This window comes from Seriola lalandi, unplaced genomic scaffold (genome assembly GCF_002814215.2).
Source record: "Seriola lalandi dorsalis isolate HSWRI2012SDOR001 ecotype SW California unplaced genomic scaffold, Sedor1 jcf7180002054542, whole genome shotgun sequence".
Taxonomy (NCBI): Eukaryota; Metazoa; Chordata; class Actinopteri; order Carangiformes; family Carangidae; genus Seriola; species Seriola lalandi.
In genome coordinates this window covers 135221-154802 of record NW_019525095.1, presented here as the reverse complement: position 1 = coordinate 154802, position 19582 = coordinate 135221, and the positions used below count along the sequence as shown (strand labels likewise).

Genomic DNA, 19582 nt, shown 5'->3' with positions numbered 1-19582 from the left:
TTTTTCAGGTGCAAATAAATAAAATTTTTAGTTTTACTAAAAAATTAGCACTAAACAAAGTATATCTGAGGCTGGTGAATGTCATTAGTCCTTCAGGTATGTTGCCTTAAACCAAAGTGTTTAACAAATTAATAAATAATAAATTTTGACTTGATCAGGGTTCTTACACATTTTCCATTTCAAATTTCTGTTTTTGCTCTGTCATGATTGGATATTGAGTGGAATGATGAGGGAAAAGAGGCGGCAACATAAAATGTGAAAAACACTGGTCTGAACACAGTGTGTGTTGCCAAAGGATTGTAGTTAGGTACTGTAGTCCATAACAATCAATTAACACCAAAACCAGACAAGTGTGGAAATCAAATGCAAACATGATGATATTATCAAAATAGATTTTATTCTAGACCTTGAGATCTGAGTGATTTTACAACAGTCAGATCAGGAGGCTGCAGACCAGCAACCATGTGAGTGAGAGAGAAAGAGAGTACAACGTAGGTGAGGGCAAAGACAACACAAAAAAAAAATCTGCAAATTGGTATTTACATGTTCTGTGTTATAATACATCAACAATTAAATCCAAATTTTTATATTTTTGTTCATTTTGAGTACATAGCTACAAATAAATCAGAATTACAAAAGTTTTGAGAAGTACAAAACCTTCAAGGGCTCTCCGACATAGCAAAGATAGAGTCAACATTAGTACTTTCGGTAGGAACAAAAAATAGCAAACACGCTTGACTGCAGTGTAAAAAGCTTATCATCTAAAAACAAACCATTATAAAATACCATTCCACTGTCATAGACATCATTTGAAATAGTGTCTTTGTGGTACAGTCCAATCACTGCTGACTGCATTAAAGCAAACTTCAAAATAGTCTATAGCTTCAGTACAAAATTTTTATTTATTTTTTTAAAAACGAGCAACATTCTGAACAAAATCTCTGAAACTTTTGACGGTGTGTGTGTGTGTGTCTGTCTGTGTGTGTGTGTGTGTCTGTGTGTGTGTGTGTGTCAAGCCGTTAGATGTTAGTTATGGCTATGAGATGAAGTTGGCTTGGTTCGTGTAACCTTGAGGAGTCGAGACAAGACACCTTTCCCCCCTCGTTTCCCCACTGGAACACTGCACGCCACACGTTCTGCATCAATTCTGATTCATCGTTAAGAGCATTTTCAACATTAGGTGTGTCTATGATGACTTGAATAAACACACCTCCGTTTCTCCATTTTTAGCCTAAAGTGCAGAGAAAAAAGACCCTTCAAAGGGCTGCTCTTCTTTTTGTTTTTAATTCGCTATGACTGTTTAATGGTATTTTATAAAAACCATTCCTCATGGTCACGACCCCTGGTGATGCACAGCAACATCACATACTGTAGTTCAAGCGTCTTCAAAAAGTTACTTTAAAATCCACCCTCAGCACACGAGTGGCATACAAAAGAATCCCCTGTGATAGCACAGATATATATTTATATATATATATATTATATGCAGATACCATGTTACATGAAGTCATATGCTGCGAGTCTGCTCTGTAACAACAAGCACAGACTTGCCTCAAAACAGCAAGTCTGAACACTACAAACAAAAGCGCCGTCTATCCGTGCATAGGCCTGAACACAGCCTGTCTCCAGAGAGTGTGTATGTGTGTGTTAATGCTGGGCAACAACAGCAAACCAAAGCAAGGACTGTAGTGTGTACTTAGGTCAACACTGGATACGAAAGCTGCACACGTTACAGAGTGAAAGTTTGAAGCTGACTCGTGGTTGTGAAGGTCTGCTCAACATGACCAACTGATGTGAAGTGTGCAGTTTTCGATTCACTGTCTCAGTCGTGATGTGAGCGAATGTTGAGTTGTGTTTACGAAGGTGCGATCCAAAACCCTGTGCCTGCAGAGGGAGTGGCACTCCACATGATGTCCTGATGTTTAATGACCAAGCACAATTAGACCAACTTAGTCTGATTATCATTAAGCATTGGATACAAGCACAATTATGACTATTAATTGTTTACGTCAGATGGATTCAAGCCGTTATTGGCTTGTTTTCCCATATCTCTCTCGCCCTCTCTCTCTCTCTCTCTTTCCCCACAGAAGCTGCATTGACGCCAGAAAGCAAGCTATTGCTGTGCCACGTTACCTCACTACTGACACAAAAGCATGGCCGTCTACTCGTAAGCTTAGGACGCAGGTCCAGGACGAGCTCAGTTTCAATGACAGGAACCTCAAGCTGACTGCACATTTACTGTCTTTCTGCCCAGCACGCTGTTAGAACATGAGATTGACATGGAGTTTAACAGCTACACAGATTATCTCTCAGCCTGGAGGTTTTGAATTCTTTAGAGCTCTATATTAACCTGATGAATTGTGAAAACCTGAAAACCATTTCTGAGGATAAAAGTTGCAAAAACAAAGGACAGTTCACCCTTTGATTAACTGCTTTAGACTTTGTTAAAAATGGCAAATGGAGCAAATCTATTCGATAAAAATAGTTGACAAAATTATAAACCACTTCATCTTCTGAGCTATACATCTGCATTTTTGAACCTTGAAGAGTGCCAATGAACAGCTTCGAATACCAATTGTAAAAGACAAACAACTCTCAACCCCCCCTCCCTTCTCTCCCAACCCACATGTAATATAAAACCTACAGTAAAATCCAAATTCAAAACAACAATGTCCACAGGACACCAGATGCTGACATATGCAATATGCACACACCAACAGAGAACAAAAATCTTTATAAATCTGGTACAAAGGATAAAAAGAGGAAAGCAAGAAGAATCCTGGTGTTTTGGTTTGTGTGTGATGGGTCCAACAAGGTCATACTGAGTGTACAAACTGCAGGTTTCTCCCTGCAGGTCTGTGAGAGCAACGCAAGTGTCCATACACACCTGTCAGACAGGTACATAATGACTGCATGTAGCGAAGGTGTGGTCCTTGTGTGTACATGAGGAGGAGGGGGGAGGCTCTGTTTGGCTGTAATGGTGGGCCATGGCATCTGAAGGGACTACAGCAGTGTGGCGGACAGGCAGGGACAGTCAGTCATTTTGGCTATGTACACATTCGTAGTCGGTCCATGGCTCCCGCAGACGAGCGTCATTTCCTCAGGTCTAATACACAAACCTGAAAAAACAGGAATTGGCAGACGGTTAGAAACAACACTACTGTTTCTACCACGTCAGAGCTCTAACTGACACAGACAGGAGGTTTCATTTATCATCAGTAACTTCAGATATTAGTCCCTTTTTAAGACAAAAAGTTTTTTCTAGGTTTTGTGTGGATTTTTTTTAATTGCATGTAAATTAAAATTCATTGTTAATACAGTTAGTGTGAATGAAAGCCAGAAAATTACTGTGTCAAGCACACACAAACATGACAGGCACCTGATGGAAAATGCATTCTGTTAGCAGCAGCCAATCATAAAAGATTTCATGTTGTGACTTGGTCAGGGCAAACAATTGATTAAAAGTAAAGTTTGAACACCTGCTTTGTATCCAGAAGTGTAGAAATTGGACAATAACATGATGCATATTCAGAGCCTTTATTCAGTATTTTGCAGAACCTCCAGTGGCAGGCATTTCAGTGTCAAGTCAGTTTGGCTGAAAAGCATCAATGAACTGAGATTTCCAGGTTTCTGAGCAGATTTCCAATTGGGTCAGATTTTGGCTCAGCAACTTAATGACATTCAGATGCTTGTTCCCAAACCACCTCGGTGTGTCTTGTCTATCTGCTGTAGTGCAGACTTCAACTTTCTTCAAGGGTCTCTGTATATTATGCTCTTATCCTGGACAGTCTCCCAGTACCTGTGGCTAACTGTTGTTTTTTTAAGCACTTCCTTTTAGTGTTACTTGGCTAACAACCATGTGGCTGCAGTATCCCTTTAACTGTGTAGATACTTCTGTCCAGCCATCCACCAGAAACGCCTGACTGATGGGGTGTTGCAGTCATCTCCCTGATCACAGCACTTCTTGCCCGGCTACTAAATTCACTCCCCAGGTTGATGCTGAAAAACTGGTCCATGTCCAAGGTTTTATGGAGCATTCCTTTGCACCAGTTTGGAAACCTTTGATTGAGCTCAGTATGCTAGGTCATTGTGGGGCATTACCATGTAGAAAGATAGCCCCAAAATAAATGAGTGCATTTGATTATTAGCATTATTATTGATAAAAAATACTACTTAATTTCAGAATAAAACTCTAAAACAAAAAGTGTGAAAAATGGGGGGGGTGTTAGTTTGCTATTGACAATTTACAAATGGTTCATTTACTAAGCAGTGACTAACATTTCAGACAACAGTGGCTCTATCTAGTGTTAAATAATGGCAGTGCAACGTCAACTGTTGTTCAATTTTTGATGCTACATTTCAAACAGGTCTGCTCAGTTTAAGTTCACCACAGTCACCAAAGCTGTGTTCAAATTCTGGTTTTCTGACCTTGTCGCCACCACCATAGCACACTATTGCCTCATTAATCAACAATCTCGTTTAGCCACATGTAGAAGCCAGATCACTGAAACAGGGAAGCCTCGTATCATAAGTCATCATCACCCCATTTTATGGTGTCAGCTTACCTGGGTCAAACCTTTAATACACAGGGTTGACCCACAGATTCCCCAGGTCAGTAGACTGTTGTGAGAGTTGTACACAGAGGCCAGGGCGGCTGGTGTGTGTGTGTCTGTCTAAGCACTCGATGCAGCACAACTCACCGATCCATCTGACGCGCTGGCTCCTACTTTGTCCCCTGTGGCGTTCCAGCACACCTCAAAGATCCCTCCTGTCCCCCGGTAGCTGTGGACTAAAGCACCAGTCTGAAGAAACACGTACACACATCTTAGAAATGGCAAGCAACTTCTTTTTCATATTTGTGTAGACTTAACACAAAGTTTATTAGTGTATATGTGGTTATTGGTTGTCATTCCAGACCTGAGTGTTCCAGATGTGGACACACTTATCGAAAGAGCCGCTGGCGAGGTGCCTGCCATCAGGGCTGAAAGCCACGCTGTAGACGGGCTCCTGGTGGCGGGTCAGTGTGTGGATACACACCCCACGCTCTACGTCCCACAGACGCACTGTTGAGTCAAATGATGCGCTAGGGAGAGGGACGCGAAGTGAGCTTGGTGTCAAAGAGTGAAGGAGCATAATAATAATAAAGTGCCATGTACCACAGCTGTAAAATACTGTATGTCAACTGGATATGACAGCTACTAATGAATTGAAACAAGCTATTTAACAAGTTGTCTATGCAAAAATATTATGTTCACCTGAGAAAATATCGTCACTCGTATCAACTATTTCCTAATTCAGATTAAAAAATCCTTATAAGTAATTACAATTATTGATTTGAGAGGTGCATCTCATGGAAGGACAAAATGACACACTGAGTAGTTCACAGTGGATGGCATTGCCAGGTACACATAGGCGCTTGAGGACTGTAGGCTGTTGAGGTAGAAAGCCCATTCTGGCTTGTCTGACCCTGTGATTTCCACAGGATCAGTTGAGTCACTGCAGCATAAGGTTCATCTGAAAATCATTTAAGGTAGCCATGTGGTGACTCAGCCTACAGCTTAAAACACAGCTCAGGTACCAGAACCGTCTCTTGAGATGTCAGTATTCAGCCCAGGCAAACCTTATTACGGCACGGTTAAACCTGCATATTACAGGTCGCAGCCCTGAGATCATTGTCAGATATTTTATTGATGAGGTTCATTCAAAGGAATGAGACTGTGACCAAAATCTGATTAGAGGTCAGAAAACTTATACAAGTTGTTCAATATTTTACACACTTCATGCCCCATTGAACAAAAGAACAAGAATGTGGTACACACCAGAGTAAAGCACTGGTTCACCCCACCTGAATAAACTATTGAGTATCCGCCTGATTGAGTATCGCCTCATAATTATGAGAAAATATGAAGACACTGCTGTTTTTCATTTTCCTAATTTGAGATAGGATTGCATAAACACTGTCATCTTGCACCTATAAATACAAAACTACACTGTAGCAATCCAATGACACAAGGAGATAAAATCTCCTGTAACTGAAGCTGGTGTTCAGGTGCAGCTTTACACTCTTACCTGGCCAACATGAGGTTGGCGCTGGGGTTGTTGGTCCCGGGGCCTGTGGGGCTCCACTTGATGGTGTAGATTTCTTTGCTGTGGGCCTGAAGGTCATGGACACATGAGTCCTGCTTCATACTCCAGATCTATGCCAGAAAGGAAGGAAGCAATTAAAAACAATCACTGGTAACACAAGGTACAACACTTTTCTTTAAAACTGTGTCTGATTAAGGCCAGTTTTATGCCTTTTTTTTGGCCATTAGGTGACATACACTGCATTTGTGTGTTGTGTGGACTGACCTTGAGAGTCATGTCATCGGAGCAGGAGGCCAGCAAGCTGCCAGTGGGATCCCACTTAATGGCGTTCACCTCATTCTACAGCGAGAAAGATAGGGGTTAGAAATAAAACAAAGGAGCAAATGTGACTGATGTGCACAGGCAACAGACAATTTAGAAACAATGTGCATTTAGTTTCGATGTTCACGCATCAATATACAGTGTCTTCATGCATCCCAATAACTGATTTATAAAACCGTGTCCAAAGTTTGTCAGCTTGTCACAGATGTGAGGGGGATTTTTAACAAGTGGTTTGAGTTTTTCTGAATGCACCTACAGTGGTCCTTCGACACGCTTCATATTATCTAACAGTGGTGTGTTTGGTTTGTGTATGGCTTCTCATTTCCCTCCCTGTGAGAAAGCAGCACAGACACAAAAGATCCACGTCTTACCGTGTGTCCCTGAAAGGTCTTGACAGGTCTGTCCTGACCCAGCTTACACACATGGATGCACATGTCTGTGCTACAGGAGGCAAACGTGTTGTTGCTCTGCCAGTCTACGTCCAGAGCAGGTGCTGTTGGGAGGCAGAGACGGAGCTTAGGGCTGCTGCAGCAGTCAGATATGCAGGCGGGACATGAGATGACAACAACAGTATGATGGTCTGAATATATTTCTCATTGCCACACTTCATCTGAATTAACTATTGACTGTGCAGATAGTTTTAAAACTTAAGCATAATACTAAAAATGTATAACCATAACATAAAGTTTGCACATTCATTTGGAGGTTTGATCTATTACTGTCACACTGTCACAATTCAGAGCTGTTGTGTAAAATGTTTTAAGATTTAATGCCAGAAAATAAGGAATTTTATCATCATTATGGTCTGACTGCAGTTCAGCAAAACGTAACATCTGTCTAAAACAGACTCTCCTGCATTAAAAGTCATGTGGAATAATCCAGCTGACTCCTGTCACTCACCCGAGTGGAAAGGAAATTGTTGCTTTGCCTCTCCCGTGTGTGCGTCCCAAATAATTGTGGTCTGTGTGAAGGAAGAGATTTTCATTATTTATACACATTATACACACCTCAGGCCTTTTTATACCTGCAAGACCACAGCACTTGGGCATTAATATGTATGCTGAAGGTGACACCGTGTATGTTATTACACTTAAGTACACTAGATGGCAATGTTGTACAATGTCCATAAACAGTTGCCATTTATATGTTGTGCCTTTCCATAACTAATGTTTGTAGATCATTGTAATTCATCATAAACAAACTATGGCTGTAACTTATTACCATTTTCATTGTTGATTATTACTATTAATCTGCTTGTTGTTTATCAGAGCCCAAAGCCCAATTCATTCGATTTCAATTCAATTCAATACATTCGATTTCCAATGATATAAAACACAGAAATACAACAAATTCTTTTTTAGAAGCTGGAACCAATCAAGTAATTGACTGACTGAATGTTTCAGTACTAAAAGCAACCTAAAATCAACAACTTCATTTTAGAATACATCCAATGAGCATTAACTGTTAAAATACTGCTTGGTCTGCCAAATTTTTCCAACTCTCTAATCCTCAAGAACAAACAGTGGCCCAACAAAAATGAAAGACCCATGAAAAGCTTTTTAACATCCCAGGAAACTGTTACTTATCGGAAAACTATTCATCTTTGACAGTGATCATGTGACCCACAGACGACACCAACCTAATTAATCCATCACACATTTCTGAACTATTTCAACCCTCCTTTCAAACTGGTCAACTATAGGAAATATATCACAGAAAAGCTCCATTCGGACTGGATTTATTTCTCTAGAGGAGGTGGGGTGATTTTAACATTACCTGGGCTGGTCAGTGACTTTAAATGAGTTGAGAATATCTGACTTGTTTTTTTCTCTATGGCAAGTTCTGTGGAGTCTTTTATCTATGTCTATCTATCTATGATTTATAAGAAGATTTATGGGACTTTATTTGCGATGGACATAAGTGTAAGTCATGCTGAATGATATCAATATGCACTTCATTCATGTGCTGCATGAATTTGCATCATGTCTCTCCACACCCTCTTCAACTCTCCGTGATGAGGCTTTTGTCTTTGTCTAAAGATATGTCCATGTCTATCACAGATCATATCCTGTAATTTCCTGCTGGTTAAAATGCCGTCCGGGAAGGAAGAGTTAACTTACTAAGGAGCACTGTGAATATTTTCTTCCCCACCTCCCCCTCTAATGTTAATCCTGTCTGAATGGGGCTTAAGATGGTGATGATAATATTTCAGGGGGCTCCAGAGGGATAACACTGACAAACCAATATTTCAAGAAATGTCTGTACTTTGGGAAAAAAACGCAGCTAAAATCAATCCATATGCTTTACCTTGTCTACACCAGCACTGAGGATGAAGTTTCCTTTCTTATTCCACTTGAGTGCAAATATAGGACCTTTATGTTGACCCAATGTACTGGCCAAGTTACCTGAAAACATAAAAAAACCCACCAGAGCTTAGAAAGAGAGGAGAAACATTTCACTATCCATTCATATTTGTAGTACAAGCTTGAGAGTCTTACCATCTTTTGTCCATATTCTAGCAAAGCCATCGTATGAGCCTGTTGCTAGCAACGTTCCCTCACTCTGAAAAAGACAGAAATGATTCTTATTAGTTGCAGCAAGTTGCATTAAATAATTCTAAATTTCATTTGTATATTTTGGTTCATAATTTTTCCATATTTTGCAAGTAAATTCCACTTTCTTCATTAATGAGGCTCATACTGAGAAATAAATAGTTTATAACATAAAATATTAGTGCAAATTTGGTGTTGTGCATTGACTTGTACTACTCAAGGAAAAAATAGGTTGCAGCTGAGCAGCATGAAAGGCCTGTTCCCCCTGTGGGAATGACTCGCCCCCATATATCTGGTTGGAAGGAATGCCTCTAGCAGAAGTAGTGGCCACAGGCATGCACACACACACAGCACTAGATTAGATTACTTAAACTGCACTCAGTGGAACAGACGCACACAATCATACTGTGCAACCACACACACACACACACACACACCCACACACACCCACTCACATTCCAGTCTAGTGAGGTGACGTCTTTGTTGCTGGGTACGTCCTGGCCCCCTTCCCGTATGCAGTGCCTCAGAACCAGCTGGGTGGATCCGCCTGTGCTGTTCTCACTTAGGTTCCAGATCCGTGCTGTTGAGTCCCCAGACCTGCCCGAGTCATCACACACACACACACACACACACACACACACACACACACACACACACACACACACACACAGAGACAACCTAACATTAGGCACCATAACTTGGCTTTGACTTTTAAAATCAGTAATGAAAATTGTATGAAACTGACCATCGTCGCTCGAGTAGGGTTGGGGTTTTAAGGCATTTTATCGAACCTGAACCCAGTATCAAATCCGAAATCTTTTTAAAACCCTATTAAACCTTTTCACATCATCTGTTGAGGAAAAAGGAGAAAGAAATTTTACAAGCACAAAACTCAGTGACTTTGATTTCGTTTGTGTGGATATTTGCTCTGATATTACAGGACTGTGCCTGAATAACTGCATTTCTCTCCAATTTCCTTTAATTTTAAGAGGTGTGCCCATGATTAGGAGCAGTACTTTGGTGAACACACAGTATATGTATCCAGCTGGATGCTCACCTGTTTGGTTTACTACTTTTATAAATGAACACTAAACTAAGTCTAATGGGATTTTAGGAAGATGACGAATCACTCTGATCCTTTTTTTGTTTAGTGAAAGTTAAATCACTTCTCCCCACTGATCAGGGAATCGGTCCATGTGCTGTAAAGGACATTAATGTTATGGCTCAGGGTAGGGGCCATTTTACAGTTGGACAAAGCCTGTCCTGGGATGGGTATTTAGAATTTCATTATCTTCCGTGCAGAGAATCATGATCAGACCAGCCGGTGCATCTTGTCCAATCACATGTTTTGCTTGAGGGATCTCCCCTCAGCAATGTTGACAAACACAGTGGGAAGAGCGGGTGGAGATGTAAACGCATAACATCATCAAAGGAGATAGTTGATTCAATGAGAGGGTTTGTTTAAACTGAAGACTAACAAAGCTGTGCATTTAGATGAGAACATGTTAAAATGCAATTAATCAATAGGGGCTGTTTGTGTAATAATGAATCAGTTAATTTGTTGTTCTTTATGGGCAACAAGCCTTTAGTCAGTCACTGTTACTGGATAATTTGTCACTCCCAACTTCAAGAGCATATTCAGAAATAGGATTTGCTCTTTAATAAACACTACATTGTCAGAGAATCTTCTGCGTTACTGCATTCATCTGGGGAGGGATAATGACACTGGAAAAACAGACTCCTGTCAACAAAGAGTTCTTCAATGGTGATAAATGAGGTGGGACTTTGGAACAAAAATAAAAACTCTTCTCATATATCACAAGTTTCCCCTGAACAAGACAAGGTTAATTCTTAACCTGATTTACAATTGTCTAATTATGTGTTAAAAATTAATTGGCTGACAAATAAGAGACATTGAATTTGTCTTTAATTAACTCAACCTAGTGTGGGACACAAACAGGACTTGTATTAAATGTAGGACTCTATTGATAATAATGTGACTGGTGTATTAAAATAAACTAATGCACTACATGACTTCAGTGTCCAAGTGAGAATGACACTTTTACCATTGACCAATGACCACTATTACTATTGACACTGCATGAGCAGTGAAAGCTGTGGACAGAGAGAGATGATGTGCTGATACTGACCCAGAGGCGAGGAGGTCGTTCACTGGGTTCCAGGCGCAGATAAAAACTTCGGACTCATGGCCCCTCAGGACCATGGCTTTACTCTGGGGGATCTCCACGTCCCTATCCACCTCCATCATCTCTGAGTGGTGATCTACAGGAAGAAGAAAGAAGCACAAACAAAACCTTTTAACTAAAGGTTTATATTAACAGTAATCATAAACTACTTTCTTCCTTCTGGAAGCTTCTTCAATCTCCACACAGGATCTCTGGAACTCAGTCAGAGTGACCATCGGGTTCTTGGTCACCTCTCCTACCAAGGCCCTTCTCCCTCAATCTCTCTGTTTAGCCAAACGCCCAGTTCTAAGAAGAGTCCTGCTTGTTCCAAACTTCTTCCATTTAAGAATTTTGGAGGCCTCTGTGCTCTTGTGAACCTTATGTGCAGCAGAATTTTTTTTGTATCCTTCCTCAGATCTGTGCCTTGACACAATCCTGTCTCTAAGCTCTGCAGGCAGTTCCTTCCACCTCCTGGCTTGGTTTTTGCTCTGAAATGCATCATCAGCTGTGAGACCTTAGACAGATGTCACGAGAAATGGGAGTCACCTGAGCTTTTAATTAATTAGCAAAAATTTCTAAAATTCTGTTTTCACTTCATTATAGTGTAGTGAGAGTAGATTGATGAGGGGAATTATTCTTCAATTTTAGCATAAGGCTGCAACATAATAAAATGTAGGAAAAAAAAAATTGAAGGGATCTGAATACTTTCTGAATGCTCTGCATATGAACAACCAGCAAGCAAACCAGATCCATTTAAACATTTGGCATCATCTCATTTCCAAGGAACCTCCAGTCCCACAGCAGCACATGTACTTCATCGTCTGATGTTGTTAATTCAAGTAGAACGGCGATGCCAGTGTTTCATGTGTCAAGTAAACGGCACTGTACTGAATGAACACCAGCTTGAACAGCTGACAGCAGTGGAATTAAAGGGCAGGAGTGTTTGTACCAAACAAAGCTTGTCCATAAGGTGGGCACTGAGTGTGAAATACAAGTAACCAACCAATGCTAGATACTGTAAGTGAGTACGCTAATGTGGACTTGTCTGTGAGAACCTGAATCTACCCCTCAGAAGCAATCTAAATTTGATTCTAAGGCCTGGGGTGTTATCATTGTTGGGGGAAAAAAGAGGGTTTGAGGGAAAACAACCAGACCACATTTTTCCTCCTACGCTAAAATAAATAAACAATTGTACGCTGGTAAAAGGTGAGAACAGACATGAAGACACAGGCAGAACAAAACCATGTGGAAACACGTGCATGTTTAAGGAAAACTCCAGAGTAGCTTTATGTTATACCAAGTAGGCAACAGACATTTCACACCAGACAGAATCCTAAAGTTGTATCGCAGCTGTCATCAGAAAGAGGGAACAAATCATACTCACAGGCAGAGACACACACACACACACACACACACACACACACACACACACACACACACACACACACAGGTTTCCCCCCACGAACTGGTTAACAAAGGGTTAGGTAAGCCATGTAACATTGAAGTCATGAATTAATTAGTTAATTTTTCCTTTACTTATGCAGGGACATAATTTTATACCACGATATATATCATTACTTTGAAATAAATTTACTGTGGTAGATATTTAGGTCATACCACCAAGCCATACATTGTATAATTTGTTTTGTTTATTATTTTGGACTTATACTATTATTATTATATAAATGTGCCAACTTTCTGCTGTGGTATCATCCAAAATTACAGCTTTTATATAACTGTGTCAGACTTTCAAGTGAAAGGGGACAATAATACACAGTGAACCTGATAAAGAGCTGATAAAAAGCTTACACAGCATCTTTCACTCTTTAATATTATTATATCCAAGCATCCTGCAGAAGATTATGAAAATAAATTCCTGCAGTGTGGCCAAACATTTTTCACCCAAACACAAAAAAACACAGCTGTTTGTTAAAGAGTTGATTCAGAGACTGAACAACCATGAGATAGCTTACTGGCTAAGGCGTGGGATCCATTTTCCTCCCCGTTGGCAGCACCCTCTCCGTTTTTCGTGCTTCCTTGGGGTCCTGTGCTGCTGCCGCTGCCTGCCGCCGCCTGCTGCTGCTGGGCCAGTTTGTCCCTGTAGGCCTGCTGTCTGGTCTGGACCACATCTGGCATCACGGCATCGATTAGAGACAGCGACTCAATGGGCCGCCCGTCAAATAAGGTCCCGTCCTACGCAGAAAACACAAAACTTTATATAACCACACTTTCCTTATGTTAATAATGGATATTATTGAAAAAATATTCCCCAACATATAAGCCAACAGGAACACCTGAGTCAAAACATAAAGCTGACTGTGCACTTCTTCTTGCCAATTTATTTTAGGGATACACTAAATAGCAGTTGATGGTGTAAAGATGGACCCTGACCTCATTGATGCTGACTTCTGCCTCCACATACTGCAGGCCCTTCTGGATGATGGAGATGAGGGCAGCAGGGGGCACCAGGGCTCCATTGATGTTGGACTGGCTGATGTGGCTCTCTATGCCAAAGGTGAACGCTGAGTGGGAGAAGCCTGGAAGAGGCACAATCATTTGGAAATAAGAGTCAAAGTTCAATAGCAGAGTGTCAACAGCAGCAGTGTAAAATTTTAGATTTTAAATAATTAGTAATTTAGTAAATAAAATCTGTCACACTTACCTGACTCTTGCAGGTATCTGTAAACGAGGAAATTGACCTCATCACTGCTTATGCTCATTTTTAGTCCTGGTGATTAAACCATTGGGTCAGCACAGGATAGGAGCCTGTAAAAGCAAACCACGGAGTATTACACATCACAGAAATGAGCTTGTATCCTGAAAGTATCTCCATCGCTCACATGCATTAACATCCCACAGAAACATAAATGGATAGTAACAAGTAAGAGGACATGTTATTTCACAGATCCAGGTGTAAAAGAGACCTGACACACACTTACACCGAGGGTGGTGTTACACTACGAGCTTAATTCCAAACTGGCACACACGATGAAAACCGAGAAGAGGAAGAGGTTAGAAAAGACATCACCTTGCTTGACCTAGATCTTGCAACTTTAGAACAGGGAAGTAGGCAAACTGTGATCTGCCATTTGATAAACAATGATGTCTCGTTCCTCTCTATCTTTGGTGGCTGCAGAAGCCTCCTGGCTCTAAACAGGGCACCAGTTTCCATTCATTAACCTACAACTGGAAATAATTACCAGCCGTCTTCACAAGGTAGGCGGGGTATTTTGGACCAAAATGTCTGGAATAGATGGGCTTTAAACCTCAGCAATAACAGATTGTACAGTTCTTGTGTCCGGCCTCCATATTTATTCATGCAGAACCCGCACTGTTTAAACGAGACTGTGGAAATAAACAAGGGGTCTGGATGAGGGACAGAACCTCTCCTGTTTCCATCATGCCAGCCGGCTGAAAAAGTCAACATGTCTCCTGCTGCATCCCAGAGGCTGAGGTCCAAGACCAACTGAACCAAGAGGCCTTGAATCTAGTAGAAACCCTTCAGCAATCCCTAACAAGGTGGTCACAAGTCATGATGGCTAATGTTTCTCACAATGACGCACTACCACTAGTACTTAGCAAATGGCTTGATACAACCACAATATCTAACAGATTGAGCTTCTATTCAGGTTGAAACAAACAATGAATGACAATCTTTCAACATAGAAAGAACATACTTACTTTATATATACAGTAGGGTCCAAAAGTCTGAGACCACTTTCACATTCAAGTGGGTGCTTTTTCCACTGCACCACCACTTTACTCAGGCTGCTAGAGCACACTGTGTTTTTCCATTATTTTCTTTAAGGTTCAGTATGGTTACAGTGCACTACAATCATGTTGATATAACACTTGTGCTTATCAGATATTAACCTGCTTTCAAAGGGTGCCAGCAAAATTACATTAATATGCAAGTCTGAGAGCAGTGAACAGGGTCAGAGCACAGTTACAAGAATAGGTCAACCAATTCATCTCGCTGGCATTGTGTCCAATATTTGAATGTTTTATGAACATCAGGGCTGATCATCAGCTTTATCAAGCGGTGTTTCTTTCTCTGGGGAGCAATCTAGCTACTCACAAGACTGAGGAGGTCGACATGAAAATGACCCATTCTTAGCTGACTGAGTCTCATCATCTTACTTCTTCAGATATTCAGTTGTATGTGTCATGAGAAAGGATTAGACAGCCTAATTAGCAGCTAATTACATGAAAGATGGTCTATGCAACAAGCAAATTGTTCCAAGAATCTCTTCGTTATCTTTAAAGTTTATGGGATCACACTTAAAAGCTTATCAACTTAATAGTTCATGGTTGAAACTCACAAATACACCAGGCTTGATGCTAATTTAACATGCTACGATTAGGCTAAATCCTAGTTTCAGTACCATGGTTAGTGCCACTCAGCCAGGCATGCCAAAACAGTTATTAACAAATTTCAATATTTAATGGAAAATAATTTCAAAATGCAATGGCACAATGTCCTGTCTACATAAAAATAAAAAGGCCATTGTCACTTTCTAACTTCAAGTTCACTTTTCCAGCAGCTGGATTCTCTTTTCATTGATGGGCATTAATGTCAAGCCTATGATTCTTTATCATAAGAAATTTAAATCTTATTAGTTATAAATGAGAGTACTAGTTGCTTTCTATGCTACATTGTGCTTTTACTTCCCTTCCCCGTTTCAGCTTCGTTTATCCCTGGACAGGACCTTCAACAAGTCATACTGATGGACTTACAATGGCCATCCACCAAATGTTTTAAATAATTTGCACAGGTGTAAAAGACAACATACAAATTAGTTAAGTGTACAAACAAAAAAGTCCAACAAAACACACTGTGGACCTTCAATTGGTGCTCTTTCAAAAAAGTATTACAGCAGTGTTTCCCATACATCAACAATGGACCTGTCTGTGTGCCTGTCTTTCAGGGTGAACAGAGTGTGCTGCATGCCGGGGCTGGGCATGACGTGAAGAAATTACGCTGTACACTGCATTTTTCAGCTATTTATTTGTCATAAAGAACTTATATTTATATATTATAATATTTGCAATAGAGCATCTTATATATGGAAATATTTGAGAATTAATTTGAGAAAGCCCAGTGGTCAGCTATCGCAACAAATAGAATCTAATTCTGTGGGAAGTACTGTACTGCACACTCTTAACCAATGTTTAATTTGATTCAAAGCAATTGTTTCCATTATTACACACCTGAGTTCTGAACATGCAGTACATGCTCAGCAATAATTTCAACATGTGTACTGACCTAGTGCCACACTCCACCAAACCTTGGGTAGTGTACAGCAATTTAGCTGCGGAATCAGAATAATAATACCACAACTCAGACCAATATAATGATTTCAAAACAACAAATGCAAATAATGTTGTATGGCCTATGATATCTCTCTTCTCTGAAGCCACAACAACCACCTCTCCAACACTAAAATTTGGTTCATTGGGGCGTTGAGTGGCGCAGTGGGTAGAGCAGGTAGAGGCTACAGTCCTCACTGCAGTTGGCCCCGGTTCGAATCCCACATCGGACGGCCCTTTACTGCATGTCATTCCCCCTCTCTCTGTCTCCTGATCTGTCTCTCTCTACTGTACTGTTAAATAAAGGCATAAAAAGCCCAAAAAATATACTTCAAAAAAAAACGCAGGATATTCATTACACTTACATTAGTTGTAATTGATTAAAGCACTTGATTACTGCAACAGCTATGTTAACAATTGGGTTATTTTAGGTATATTTTAAGGTTAAAAATGTGTATGTTCTTAGCCATTATTGGGGCATGCATAATACTAACAGTTGGTCTTGTCTGAGTCATTTCTGTATACCATCCTACCACTGGTTGAATAGATAGTTAAATTGCCATCTCTATAGGACTCCTGACACTTTGCTATAGTGAAGTGATCTTCCAGACCTCAATAAATGTGTGCAGTCATAAAAAGAGGTGAAACAAATTTTGGATATAGAACAGAAACAAGATACACTACCCATGTGAGCAAGGTATTTTCAGAGGCGCATCATATCTCCGTTGTCCTCAGCAAGAACTTTCAGTCCCTGAGAGAAATAGACAGAAAATGAATCACAGATTGTCATCATATCTAAATTATATAAATGATACAGATTATACTGTTTCTCCAGGCTGAAATCACTTGTACTCAAAATGTTTCAATATTCTGTATCATGCATTGTAGTATCCCTATTAATAATTTGGCAAACAAGAAAAATAAAACTTATTAATCCCATTCAATATTGTGACGGTTGCTTTATACACTTCAGACCATCTCCTATCATGTACTTTAGTTCAGTAATATACCCCAAAGTTATGTATAAAATAACGTGTAGCAGCAAGCAGCACACGAACCGCACAGGCCTTGTCATAGTATTCACAGATAACAGTGTTTCTCTATCAGTGCTGTGACAAATTACCTTAATTAGAATGGACATTTTAGCAGCAGTGTGTCAGAGAGTGGGTGAAAAGGCAGCCAGGGAAAGTGTTATGTACAAAGGGGCGTGTCACCGAACAATGAGAGAAACTGGGTCAGCAATGTAAAAAGCCAGAACAGCCAGTGGATTGTGCTATGCATGGTACAACTATCCCTGAAGAACTCTAATTAAAGGGGAGTGTGCTTATGTATTGTATTAAGTAAATGAAACACAGACATATCATTGTGAATTGAATTTAGTAAGACATGTTTGAGATGCTTGTCTCCTACAATATCCACTTAGCCAACAGCTCACTGGTACTGTTTCATAAACAGGTGGCTGAGGTGTTAGTTTTTTTTTTGGGGGGGGAGGGGGGGGTAAACGTAGTTTCATATAGCTGCATCTTTCAGATTTTGTTTTTTATCGCCATTTCAGTGTATGTGGTTGCAGGTCCTTCTCAGCTCACACTTATTTCGTGCAAGTTAAATACATACAAGTTATGTCACCATGTTAATCTGCCGGTAGCTAATTAGCAAGATAGCATGGTAAACTACTAGCGGAAATAAATTGCCCATCCCCCCACACACGGTAGCGCGTGAATGGGCTGAACAAACTACAGTGCGTGCATTAACCGACACGCTATTTGAAGCAGGCAGCCGCCAGATTTGTGGAACAGTTTGTATCGATGAATGACTCAAAATGCACTTTATTTCTGTAAGACAAGCCTCAATCAAATGTCCACTCCTCTGTTAGTGGAACACTGAAATATGCCGCAGTGCCACATCAATTAAATGTAGTAATCGTTTAATCTAACTCATTAAAGCTGTAATGTTAACAGTAGGCTGACAATTACCCACATGTCATGGGTCACTGAGTGGATGTACGGGGGAAATGGGAACGGGCTTTATCAGAACTTATTCTAAGTGATTGTCAAGTAAACACTTGGTACTTGCGTCTTTTTATTTACCTCGCCAACTTATGTAATAGGGAACTTCACATTTCAAACCAATCTAAGACATTGCCATGAGCTAGTCAACGTTAGCACCCTGGCTAATGGCGAGCTAACATTAATTTTGCCTTGGCGGCGGCCGTACCCGTCACCCCACATGCCACTCAGGCAAGGCGGTCTAAGATTTCGTTAATTTGAAACAGGTCACCAACAGTAAGCCAAACATTACAGTTAGCTACCAAACATTACAGTTTACCGTTTCATAGTTTAAGTTTTTTAGACAACACCCCAAACGTTAAGTTAGCTTCTTTGAAATAGCATTTCTGATGAGTACAGTGAGATCGTCAGCCCGTCGCTATCGGTCCCAACCGAGACAGACTAGCGTGGTAGCTAACGCTAGCATACTATGCTAATGACAGTGTTGCTATAATCTCGTACCTACTTGGATATAACCTTTCAATTGCCGATATCTTCCACAGCTCTTGTGTTCAAGTCAGACCATGTTATCTATTTAATCGACTGCAAGACAGATGGTTTTCGCACATATATTAACTATCGTTAGGTTATAATATTAAAGCTAAAGCCAGGCGGTAAGAAGCCAGCAACGGCTTCAGACATTCGACACAGTGGAGTGACCTGACATGCAAAAATGAGCTGCCTGTAACTACTGTTATTTCAAAGCTCTACTCGCTAAAGCTCAATATAACGATTAACCCGTGACGACGACAATGGACAGTGCATTCACCGTATCCTCCATCGTCTACGGCAGAGTGGGGTTGGTAACTTATGTAAGAATAGTCAACAGCGTTATTTCACATTTCTACCAAGTGGCGCTAGAATATAATGCTATATAGACAACTAACCTATTTTTCCAAAAGCGCAAACAACACGTCGTGGTTTACTAAAGTTGAAAGCCGTGATCCAGCGTTGATTAAATTTTAACTCCTGGTCCGTTTGACGTTTTCACAGCAAAATGGAGCCACATTTCCTCACTGAAACCGACCAATGAGAAGGGAAAGAAAAAAAATGCCTAGGCCTCTGGAAGTTTGTACCGCAG

The 19582-nt window shown here is 40.5% G+C and overlaps 1 protein-coding gene across 7 annotated transcripts; it reads right to left on the bottom strand.

Moving 5' to 3' along the window:
* Window positions 1-378: 378 nt before the first annotated feature.
* Window positions 379-19562, bottom strand: LOC111661257 (F-box-like/WD repeat-containing protein TBL1XR1). 7 transcript variants are annotated; one of them, XM_087176181.1, is made up of 17 exons: window positions 19389-19562; window positions 17141-17207; window positions 16413-16458; window positions 13809-13912; window positions 13538-13683; window positions 13120-13339; window positions 11111-11243; window positions 9416-9557; window positions 8907-8970; window positions 8716-8813; window positions 7309-7369; window positions 6780-6901; window positions 6352-6426; window positions 6070-6197; window positions 4918-5083; window positions 4701-4802; window positions 379-3119 (listed from the first exon to the last, which is right to left on the bottom strand). In XM_087176181.1, the coding sequence occupies exons 4-17, from the start codon at window positions 13864-13866 to the stop codon at window positions 3093-3095; spliced, it is 1542 nt and encodes a 513-aa protein (XP_087032307.1). In that variant the 5' UTR covers window positions 13867-13912; window positions 16413-16458; window positions 17141-17207; window positions 19389-19562; the 3' UTR covers window positions 379-3092. The 7 variants fall into 7 exon arrangements, with proteins under 7 accessions (XP_087032307.1, XP_087032308.1, XP_023270535.1 ...); XM_087176182.1 differs by lacking the exon at window positions 19389-19562 and adding an exon at window positions 18964-19158; XM_023414767.2 differs by lacking the exon at window positions 19389-19562 and adding an exon at window positions 18968-19158.
* Window positions 19563-19582: the final 20 nt, after the last annotated feature.